Source organism: Temnothorax americanus, unplaced genomic scaffold (genome assembly GCF_048541705.1).
Source record: "Temnothorax americanus isolate GAGA-0224 unplaced genomic scaffold, ASM4854170v1 Scaffold112, whole genome shotgun sequence".
NCBI classification, from domain to species: Eukaryota; Metazoa; Arthropoda; class Insecta; order Hymenoptera; family Formicidae; genus Temnothorax; species Temnothorax americanus.
The window spans coordinates 322035-334095 of NW_027509245.1; the positions used below are offsets into that span (position 1 = coordinate 322035).

Here is a 12061-nt window from a genome sequence, read left to right on the forward strand (position 1 = left end):
TCATTCTGTTGAGATGGGTAGAATTGCAAGCTTGGCACTTGGCCGAGTGAGTGTCGTGGTGGCCGTCTTGAGGGTAACCACCCTGGTGAGTCCATCCTTGCCGGGGTGCAAAGCTGTTACTCTGGCGAGTGGCCACTTGCACGGTGGAGAGCGTTCGTCGATGAGCAGCACGATGGAATCCACCTTGACGTTGTTGTTGGGATGATGCCACTTAGATATCGCCTGCTGGCGTTGCAGGTACTGGGCCGACCATTGTGCCCAAAATTGTTGAATCCGCTGCTGGATGAGTTGCCATCGAGATAGCCGTGGGGTTGCCAGGTCAATCAGAGATGGCTCGGGTATGGTAGTGAGTAGACCTCCAATGAGGAAATGACCTGGTGTGAGCGCTGAGACGTCTTCCGGGTCGTCACTCAGCGGTTCTAAGGGCCGTGAGTTGAGAATGGCTTCGATTTGAGTAAGCAACGTTGTGAGTTCTTCCGTAGTGAGTAGAGTTTCCCCGATAGTCCGTCTCAGATGAAACTTGACGGATTTCACCACCGCCTCCCACTTGCCCCCCATGTGTGGAGCGCCTGGTGGGTTGAACTCCCATCTAGTGCAATCCTGTTGTAGAATTTGAGCGATCCGTTGATGTTCTTGTGAGCTCTGGATGAACATTTTCTTGAGCGCGGCGTCTGCTCCAATGAATGTTGTCCCGCAGTCCGAATATACGGTCTGAGCAATTCCCCTTCTCGCTGAAAATCTTCGGAAGGCTGCGATAAATCCTTCTGATGAGTAGTCACTGACTACTTCGAGGTGAATTGCTGAGGTGGAGAAACAGGCAAACACACAGATCCATCCTTTATATGTCTTCGCACCTCGTCCTTTCCATGTTTTGATGGTGAGCGGTCCGGCATAGTCAACTCCTGTGTGAGTAAACGGACGTGACGGCGTAACCCGAGAGAGAGGTAGTTGGCCCATCAGTTGATGAGCACGGATCCCCCTCTGCCGAGCACACACGACACACCGCAAAATATGAGACTTCACCGGAGCCCGTCCGCCGATGATCCAGTAACTTTGCCTGACATGAGCCAATGTCAGCTGTGTTCCTCCATGCAGAGTACGCAGATGGGCGTGTGAAATGATCAAGGTTGAGAGCCGGGAGTGGCGAGGCAAAATCGCCTGATGTTTGCTGTCTTGAGCTAGTGCTGATTGGTTGAGGCGGCCGCCAACTCGGATGATCCCTTGAGCGTCTATATACGCAGTCAATCGACTGAATGCGTGAGCAGTTGGTAGTCTCGAGTTGGCCGTGAGCATCTTGATCTCGTGCGTAAAGTATGCCGCTTGAGTAGCCTTAGTCCAGAAGAATCTGGCCTCCTCCAAAGCTGAGTACAAATCCAGTGGCGTGCGTCGGCACTTTCCCAGAAGCGATATGAATCTGAAACAAAGAGCTGTTATTTTCAATAACTTGTTGAGAGTTGAGTACCTATATATCAGGTCCCAGTGATATTCCGGTTGAGATGCGGCCGCATGTAGCGCAATGCCAGGACGAGCCTCGTGCGAGTTCAACTCGTCCGAAAGCGCGGGTTGAGATGGCCAAGCTCCAGGGGTGAGTATCCACGGTGGTCCCGTCCACCATAATGAGTGACTTTGGAGTTGAGCAGTAGTTAATCCTCGTGAGGCGCAATCGGCTGGGTTGGACGTACCTGGTATTTCCAATGTGCGTTTACAGTGAGCTCTTGAATTTGAGAAACCCGATTTCTCACGAAATCCTTCCAGCGCGATGCTTGAGATTTGATCCACGTGAGTGTCACAACAGAGTCCGACCACTGGTGAGTTGCTGTGACGTTCAACTTTAAGGTGGCTTGAACGTATTGCATGAGTCTTGAGAGCAGCAGTGCTGCGGTGAGTTCAAGTCTCGGGATGGTGAGCCGATTGAGCGGTGCTACCTTGGTTTTGGAGCACACCAATGAAATCGAGGCGCCATTTGAGCCGTGGACGGTGATAAATACGACTGCAGCCATTGCCAATTAAGAAGCATCAGAAAAGCCGTGAAATTCCACTGACGAGAGGCCCTATGTGGTTTGAGAGGTGCTACCTTGGTTGTACCACCGAGGTATTGAGAGCTGGCCAGCTTGTGAGTTCTTTTCTGATAATGAGCCACCGTGATGAGAGCTGGGATGGCAGTGGTTCATCCCATTGGAGCTTCATGTAGTCAAAGCTCCTGCATGAGCATCTTCGCCTTGATCACCACTGGTGATACAAAGCCCAGTGGATCGAGTTTCTGAGCCACTTCAGACTAAGCGAGGCGTTTGGTGAGATGATCGGTGTGCAACGAGATCCTTGTTGAGAATGTGAATGAATCTTCTTGAGGAAGCCATCGTAATCCGAGTCCTTTGGTTACGCAATCGTCAATGTCGTTTGTGAGTCCTGGTCCTTTTCTGCTTGAACCGCAGTGAGTTCGTCTTGATAAGTCGCGTGCCACCTTGCTGATGGGACGCCGCCCGCCATGCACAAGTCCGTTGAGCAGTGTTGAATTCTACTGCATGCTGAAAGGTGTTGTCGCCTCCAGAATTGTCATCAACATATCGACCGTTGTTAGGTGATATGGCACTTCATTGAGTTGTTTATCTATCCAGCGAGTCCGTTGTAAATCTTAGTCATCTTCATGCTCGTTGATCTGTCTATACATCTTGGTGATGTCCGTGGCAACTAGGTGTCTAAATTGTCGAATCCAGAGCAAGACATCGGTGACGTCTAAATGCAACTTGGCTCCTGTGTGCATGATATCATTAAGTGAGCGGCCTGATGTGGATGCGCTCGAGCCGTTGAATACTACACGTAATTTCGTGGTTGCATTGTCTGGTTTGAGCACTCCGTGATGTGGCAAATAATATTGCGTTTGCTGACTGGAAACGGGTGAGGCTTTCTTTCAAAAATAGGGGTAGGAAGCGTTTTCTTTTCGGTTTTTGAGGAAACGGTATCAGAGAGTCAAGAAAACTTTTTCTGTTTCCGAATTTGTAGTTTTGATAGGAGGATTCCTTTTTTTCTTAAGGAATTCTTTGAGAAAAATTCCGAAACTCTCAACGCTTCTCAAAAGGAGCAGTTTGCTGAATTGGTGATCGAGTTTCAAGGTGTCTTTTCGGAAGATGTGGTTGCAGGAAATTGCTCCGTCGTTGAGCATGCTATTAGGGTGAAAAATTCTTCTCCGATTAAACAGGCTCCTAGGCTAATTTCACTGCATATGCGAGAAGAGGTGGAAAAGATTTTAAACAAAATAAAACAACGTGGTGTCATCGAAGAATCTCATAGCGCCTGGGTTTCTCCAGCTGTTTTAGTTAAAAAGAAAAATGGAACGATTAGATTCCGTATCGATTTCAGGAAGCTCAATGCCATTACAGAAAAAGATTCTTATCCTATTCCCAAGATAGATGATTTTTTTGATTGTTTATCCGGAAATTCCTGGTTCACCACCTTAGATTTAAAAAGCAGTTATTGGCAGGTGAAGCTTCGTCCTCAGGATAGGAAGAAAACGGCTTTCTCTATAGGAAATGGCTTATGGCAGTTTACTGTAATGCCATTTGGATTATGTAATGCTCCTGCTACTTTTGAGCGATTGATGGAGCAGGTTCTTCGTGAGATATTGAATGAGATCTGTATGGTTTATTTGGATGATGTCATCATCTATATAGTAAAACTTTCGAGAAAATGCTGGCAAATTTAAGGGAAGTATTTCTTCGTTTACGGGGTGCAAATTTAAAACTCAATCCAAAAAAATGTACTTTCTTTGAAAGAGAAGTAAAATACTTAGGCCATGTCGTTTCAGAAAGAGGAATCTCCACTGATTTGGAGAAAATTAAGACCGTTCAAAAGTAACCTATTCCTCAAAATAAGAAGCAAGTGCGAAGCTTCTTGGGACTCTGCTCTTATTATAGAAAATTTATGAAGAGATTTTTTTTTATTACTAAGCCATTATTTTCTTTAACTGAGAATCTTAGAAAATTTGTGTGGGATGGGCGTTGTCAGGAAGCTTTTGAGAAGCTTAAACAAAACTTAATTTCTCCTCCTATTTTAGTTTTCCCAATAAAAAAGGGAGAATTTATTCTTGATACTGACGCTTCAAATCACGGCTTGGGCGCGGTACTTTCTCAGATTCAGGATGGTAGGGAGAAGGTCTTAGCTTATTATAGTCGGGTTTTGAGCAAGTCTGAAAGGAACTATTGCGTAACTCGTCGGAAGCTGTTAGCTTTGGTGGAGGCTTTGAAGACCTTCCATCACTATTTATATGGACGTGAATTCTCGGTTAGAACGGATCATATTTTGTTACGCTGGTTGATGTCTTTTAAGAATCTAGAAAGGCAGTTAGCACGTTGGATGGAACGCCTACAACAATTTAATTTCGTAGTCAAGCACCGAGCAGGAAAGGTGCACGCAAACGCTGACACGTTGTCTAGGCGTCCATGTGCGGAAGGAAACTGCAGATATTGTGATAAAGTGAAGATGGGGGAAGAAAGTATTGTAAGGGGACATGTTAGAAGAAAAATCTTCAAAGAAATTGAATCTGCGGACTAGAAAAGAATGCAATTGGAGGACCCTTCAATTGTAGGAATTTATCGTGGAAAAGAGGAGAATAGGCGACCTCTTCGTCAAGAAATAGCTCAGAGAGATTCGACTGCTAAAGACTATTGGCTCCAATGAGATTCCCTGGTGATTAAAGACGGAATTTTGTGTAGAAAATGGCAGTCTCCAAATTTATGTTTTGTTGTTTTTCAAACTATAGTTCCTCGAAGAATGTAGAAGAAGTTCATGATTCTTCCACAGGTGGCCATTTTGGTGTCAATAAGACCTTAGAGAAGATCCGGAAACATTTTTATTGGGCTTTCTGTAAGCAGGATGTCGAACATTGGTGTAGGACTTGTAAAGTTTGCGTTTCAAAGAGAGGGCCATCTGATAAAGGAAAGTCTTCTATGCAAATTTACAATGTCAGGGCGCATTTTGAAAAAATTCAAATGAATGTTCTTGGTCCCTTTCCAACTTCTTCTTCGGGAAATAAATATCTGTTGGTGGTTACGGACTGTTTCACGAAATGGGTGGAAGCTTTTCCGCTTGTGTTTGAAATGTACAAGTTCGCGCAGGAACCTGAGCTATAGAAATTATAGAAAAAAGGGAACGATACTTTACTTGTGATTTAGTCGGTAAAGAGATTGTGTATTTTCGCTGTGGTTTGATTACAATCAGTAAAGTTATCAGAATTAATGTTTTATCAAGAACATATAGAATAAGCACAGAATCAGACAATATTGAATTATTCTTGCATAATCCTTTCTCATGCGTCATAAAAAGAAATTAGTCTCTCATCAAGATTGAATTTAAGAGAACAGAAATCCGTTATTCTGATTCTCAACCAGATAAACCACCAAGTGATTTCAATCTTTGTTTCTGTTTCAAGAAAGGATCATACAAGTTAAGCATATAATTTCAAACGCAGGTTAAATAATTAGAGCAATATTATACAAAGCATATAATTTAAGTACTGTGTCGATTGAGAGTTCATCGATCCCAATTCATATATATGTATCTCACTTAAAGTATAAGAAAAGGAACATATGCAACGTGAAGCATTCGATTGAACATTTAGTCTCTTATAAATATTACGTGAGATTCGGTAACTGCAATATAACGTTCTTTCTAGCTATCAATCGGCACAGTAACTTATATGGTAATTCAGATTATATGTATTTTGAATCAATAATATATATGTTAATGCTTGAAGAACGAACTAAATTAAACAATAAGTAACTTTTCATGAACAATATAGTGCTTCGTACACTTAAATAATTGGCAAGTAGCCATAGAATAAATCATAATTCGTTAAAATAATCGCAATTATACGTGAAGATTCGACTCACGTGTGCATCGAGAACATAAGTTAAACAATTGCATATGAAAAATCAATGGCGTTATTCGCGGGTTGCAACCATGTAAACGTGACTTTAATTCGACTGAGCTCAGACCGATAATTAATTTCGGAATAATCGGCATTACTATAGCCGTTCTGCGAGGATGCAATCCGTCGCCCCGTGAAATGCGAGGACGCTATCCTTCGCCCCGTGCTTTCTCGAACTCTGTAATCAGACGATCGCATTTATGATAGAACATTGCGTTCATCATAATCCGCTTGAGAGTTGCATCTCTTAATGGATCTCTGAGTTACACGAGTTCGATATGTTACCTGAAAGCATCCGCCGTCTACCTTTGGATAAGATGGTCATCGACCAAAACAGGGAGGACCTTTGCAATGTGCAAAATGGCCGCGATTGTCCGTTTGCAGAATCCTGGTTGAAAAATGGCTAAGTTCGTCCTTCCTTCCGTCGTATATCGTGAGAGGTGCTTGTCATCGCCTCTAATCCATACTGAAATGTCTCCTCTGATGTTGCGGAGACGTCCTTGGAATAGCTCGAGTTAATCTCAGACTCAATAGTCTGGCGGATTGCACTCGCGTCACAATTTACGAACATATACGACGCCGGTAGAAGGAACGCAACTCTTCGCCTCGCTAGCCGGAAGACGAATACCTTCCCGGCGGGCTTCACGTTCATCTCGATACGTTTTACGCTTGCGCAGTATCGTCGTTTCGAATCGTTTTCCGGCGCTAGGGCGCGACGTCGTCGTCGCCGCGTGCGCGAAACACTTAACGCTGAAGATAAATAGATAACTGTAATATCGATGCCATCTATGAGCCTGCTATCGAATCGCCGCTTACAATCTATTATGCTCACAGATGTCTACACTTACACAATCTCTTTACGATCTTTAATGTCCGTTTCTAACAGCTTGGAAATATTAGGGCTAAAACGATTGCGGAAGTTTTCTTGAGTCAAGTGGTTTCTAGATACGGCATTCCTTTGGAATTACATACTGACCAAGGAAGAAATTTTGAATCTCGATTTTTCTTGGAACTAACTCAGTTATTGGGAATTAAAAAAACAAGAACTACTCCATTTCAACCTCAATCCAATGGTCAGGTGGAACGTCAACATCAGACGTTGTTAAATTATCTGGCAAAGTTTGTTGCTGAAAATCAACAAGATTGGGATCGTTGGAATCCATTAGGGTTGTTGGCGTGTAGGTTTTCTAAACATGAAACTACTGGTTTCACTTCTTCGGAATTGCATTTAGGTCGGGAGTTAAGATTACCCTTGGATCTACTTCGCGGACATCCTCCTGGTTCTGAGACTATTCCTTCGGAAAGAGAATATTTCCGTCACTTGAAAGGAAAAATGGATCTCATTCATAACATTGTATGTCAACGTATGGAAATTAAGTCTCAAAAAGCCAAGGCGTTTTATGATCGGAAGGATAGACAAATATGCTATGAGCCTGGGCAAAAAGTCTGGTTATTTAATCCTCGAAGAAAAATAGAAATAACTCCTAAGTTATAAAGTAATTGGGAAGGTCCTTTTGAAATCGTTAAAAGAATTAATGATGTAGTTTATTGCATTCGTAGGTCTAAACGGCTTAAGAACAAAGTCGTTCATTTAGATAGATTAGCTACTTTTTATGAGAGGTAATTTCTTTCGAATCACGATTTTCATCTGGAGCGCGGAGCCCGAAAAATTTCAATTCATTTAATTAGTTTTTAGTTTTTTTTTTTTAAGAAAAAGATATTTTTCTTTTGTTGTTACTTTCGGCTACTTCTCCGAGAAGATGGTGCCGAACAACATCAAGCGAAAATATTAGCTGAAAGAAGACCGCCTTGCCCACGGTTTTTGATCGTGGTTTTTCCGTGGGACTTAGGGCAAATGCCAAGGCGGGGACTGGGGAGTCTTGCGAGACGCAGGGTCCACGAAAGCTTCCCCCTCCAGTCCGAAGACTCTCAAGAGGACAACGCTGGTAGCAGAAGGAAAGCCGACGTTGAAGAGGTTCACACGTGGAAAGAAGCATTTTTGGATTGAGGAAAGAAACGAAGCTCGTTAACTCGCAGCTTAGCTCGAGGTAGAGCAGGAAGCGTTTCAAGTTCCCGAAAATCTAAGAGAAAGAAACTGCATGCAACTTTCCTCTAGTTGTCGGGACGACAACTTAAGAAGAGGGGGACAATGTTACGCCCGTGCTGGACACTGAGTAAAGAAGTCGCGGAAAGCTGTGAAGCGCGCTCCTTGACAACGGGAGTTTGTTGATGGATTTATTGATTTTCTGTCTGGCGGATTTTGGGAATCCGCACGTTCTGTTTTACGAGCTTGGAATAAACGCATTTCTTAAGTTCTTTTGAGTTTTCTTTTCTTTTGCGAGTTTCGCGAAATTCGTGCGCGAGTGTGGAGTGCGCGATAGTGTTACGGCGGCGAGCTTACTCGACGAGTGTAACAATATATTTAGTCAGATATAAAGCACTTGCAACAGAATATCAATCAAAGTAGGTGTTGGTATAATTGGTCTGAGCATCTCGCATTCGGAATCAGACCACGCGGTAACGAGACATTATCGGCGGCGGATCGACGCCGCGGCAACGAATTAACGCGAAAACGTTGGATAACTTACCGCAAAGATGTCGGATAGGCTGACGCACGAATGCCGCATAAATAACGCAATAAGTGCACGCGAGAATGTCGAATATTAAATACTGTAGATTAACGCACGCGAGATCAGATCAACGCAACAGATAAACGCAGACAAACACACGAAAGCTTAACATGAGAAATAATTAGTTGATTAAGGTAAAGCGGTACCTTACTTCGAACTTACAACGAACTTACGCCACGAGGCCGACGAACCGAATCGCCGCACCTTCGGTTGCGCCTTCAACGCGCACCCGGGCCATCTCGATTCCGCACGACGCAAAAATTATGGGCGATCTCGCCGTGTCGACCACGCTGGCCGGCGATTGCCCCCGAACACGAAATAAGGACTCGTATCGCGGACGATCCCGCGGCTTGCCACGCGAATCCCGAATTCTTTCACAAGCACGGAGATTCCGCGGCCCAGCGCCGATCCCGTCGATCTTTCCGTCCCGCCAAGCACAATATTCACCGTCCTCGAGGGCCCGGATACGTTACTCAAATGCGAGGGCGAGTGCCCTTTAAATTACATGACCACTCGCGGCTCGCCGTTTCCTTCGCAACTTGCTTCCGTTATCGCCACGCAGGGCACGTTGACAGTTGACGTAGCCCTACGTCTACTTTCCTTCGCTGAATACTTTAACATGAAATAGTGACAGTTGACGTAGTTTTACGTTGTTTTTTGCAACGTTTTCTTTTTCTCAAAAAGTATTAAAGGAAAATATACTTTATTATAGAGTTTTTGAAAGCTCTCGATGTGAGCTAAATGTTCCGGCAATTTATTTTGGTGGTTTTTTATAACCGATTTTCTTGAAATGGAATTATTATAAGAACCTGATGTCTGTCTGTATGTCTGTCTGTCTGTCTGACCGCGAACTACTCATTTGTTAATAAACCGAATTTTCAAGAATTATATATAAAACAGAGGTAGAATTTTCCGGGAATTGCGGTGGTGGGGTTAATTTTTCGATACCAATTTTTTTTAAACCAGTTGCGTAGTTTTCGATGCCAATGTGTTTCTTATGTTTTAAAACGACGAAATATTGCATTAAAAAAATGCAAAATTGCTAATAATAAATGAGTTACCGATTTCTGTTTTTTGTTATATTTTCGAAAATAATAATCGTAGAGTAATAAATAAGTTGTCATTTGATAGTTTATATAGTCTTATTTTCTCTCTAAAGTCTAGAAAGTCTTCAAAAGGGGTTACCAATTTTTTTCTTGCAACGTTTTTTGCAACTACTCATTGGTTAATAAACCGAATTTTCAAAATTTGTATATGAAACAAAGATAGAATTTTCCAGGATTGGCGGTGGTGGGGTTAATTTTTCGATGCCAATTTTTTTTTAAACCGGTTGCGTAGTTTTCGATGCCAATGTGTTTCTTATGTTCTAAAACGTCGAAATATCGCATTTTAAAAACAATGCAAAATTGCTAATAATAAAGAGGTTACCGATTTCTATTTAAAAAAACAGCTAAAATTTCTATAACTCAAGAACTGATTAATTAAATTTTAAAGAATTATATATAAAATAAGGGTTAAAAAAAACTGAAAAATATAATAGAATTTTATCATTGTCTCAAAAAAAAATCATCGAAAAGTAATAAACGAAAGTAGACGCAGGGCTACGTCAGTTAACGTAGCCTTAAGTCTACTTTCCTTCGCTGAATACTTTAACATGAAATAGTGACAGTTGACGTAGTTCTACGTTGTGCGGCACAGTTGTTACTGTGCCCGTTTATTTTTTTTATTGATAATTTTTCGTTAATATATTGATTTTCTTGAAACTGGTGCTAAAAATTTAATTTTCCATTAATGTATTGATTTTCTTAAAACTGGTGCTAAAAACATACTTATAATATAAAACCCGACTGTTTGTCTGTCTGTCCGCGAACTACTCATTCGTTAATAGACCGAATTTTAAAGAATTATATATGAAGTAGGGGTAGAACTTTCCGGGAATTGCCATAAAGTATATAATTTTTCATTACCAATTTTTTAGAAACCGGTTCCAAAATTTTTTCAGTTTTTCGGGAAATAATTGACTGAATCTTAAAGAATTATATATAAAATAGGATTATAGAAAAAACTATAAAAAATGTAATAGAATTTAAAAAATTGCTAATAGTAAAGGGGTTTCCGATTTTTGTTTAAAAAAAATGTACGTGACTGCTCCAATTTCTGTAAACTTTGAGATATCAAGATAAACTTTTTTTATGGATAATTTTTCGTTACCGATTTTTTAGAAACCGGTTTGAAAATTATTAAAATTTTGAGAAATAATAAGTATTAATTGACCGATTTCCTTGAAACCAGTGCCAACATTTTTTTAATTTTTGAAAAATAAGTTTAATTTTTTATTAATGTATAATTTTTTATTAATAGATCGATTTTTTTGAAACCGGTGCCAAATTTTTTAATTTTTTGTTGATGAAACTGGTACTAAAAGATTACTAATTTTCTGGGAATCGCTACTATAGAGTTGAAAATTGGGTTTTATAGGGTTCTATTGGTGCTTCTAATTAATGGGTGAGTTTGGGGAGTAGGGAATAGACTTTGAGCCCGCGCAAAGCGCGGGCAAAAATCTAGTAAAAATATATTATTGATACAAAACATGTGTCATAGCATATTATCATGGCATATAACGATTTTTTTCAGAAAAATGTCTAAACCGGAAGAATATGATTGTCATAAATTATTTTATGAAGTTTATATAACTATCTATCTATATATATAAGTACCGGACGTCTGACTGTCTGTCTGTCTGTTTGTCTGACCGCGAACTACTTATTCATTAGTGGTCCGAATTTTTATCAAGGGTACATAAAATAGAGGTAGAATTTCCCGGGGAATGCCATAAAGTGTATAGTTTTTTGTTACCGATTTTCTAGAAACCGGCATCAAAAATTCTTTTAATTTCTCGGGAAATTATTGACCGAATCTCAAAGAATTGTATATGAAATAGGAGTAGAATTTTTTGGGAAGTGCTATAAAGTGTATAATTTTTTCTTACCGATTTTTTGAAAGCCGGAATAATTTAATTTTACATTAATCTACCAATTTATTGATTTAGTTAAAACCGGTTTGCTTTTGTTGAAACAAGTTCAAAAATTTTAATGATTTAATTTTACATTAATCTACCGATTTATCGATTTAGTTAAAATCGATTCAAAAATTTTATTAATTGTTCGAGAATAAGTTTAATTGCCAAATTAATTTCTGGGAAGTGCTATAAAGTGTATAATCCAGGAAGTCCAAGGAATAAGCAAAAAAAATATCAAGATGCAATGTCTATGGTAAGAAAATTTGGGAAACCAGACATCTTTTTAACAGTGACATGCAATCCACAGTCTCCGTCAATTAAAGAAAATCTTGATGGATTTTAGGTAGAATATCGTCCAGATTTAGTAGCAAAAACTTTCAACTTGGATGTAAAAGAACTGATAAAAGATCTAATGCAAAAGGAAATTTTTGGAAAAATCATAGCTTATGTAGGTATAATTGAGTTCCAAAAAAGAGGATTACCACATTT

The 12061-nt window shown here is 40.5% G+C and overlaps 2 protein-coding genes across 2 annotated transcripts; both read right to left on the minus strand.

The window, feature by feature from the left end:
• LOC143908707 (uncharacterized) lies at positions 1-654 on the minus strand. Its single transcript, XM_077426465.1, has one exon. The coding sequence runs from the start codon at positions 652-654 to the stop codon at positions 1-3; it is 654 nt and encodes a 217-aa protein (XP_077282591.1).
• Positions 655-1330: 676 nt separating this feature from the next.
• Positions 1331-2000, minus strand: LOC143908708 (uncharacterized). The gene is made up of 2 exons (XM_077426466.1): positions 1683-2000; positions 1331-1414 (listed from the first exon to the last, which is right to left on the minus strand). The coding sequence occupies exons 1-2, from the start codon at positions 1998-2000 to the stop codon at positions 1331-1333; spliced, it is 402 nt and encodes a 133-aa protein (XP_077282592.1).
• Between the last annotated feature and the right edge of the window lie 10061 nt (positions 2001-12061).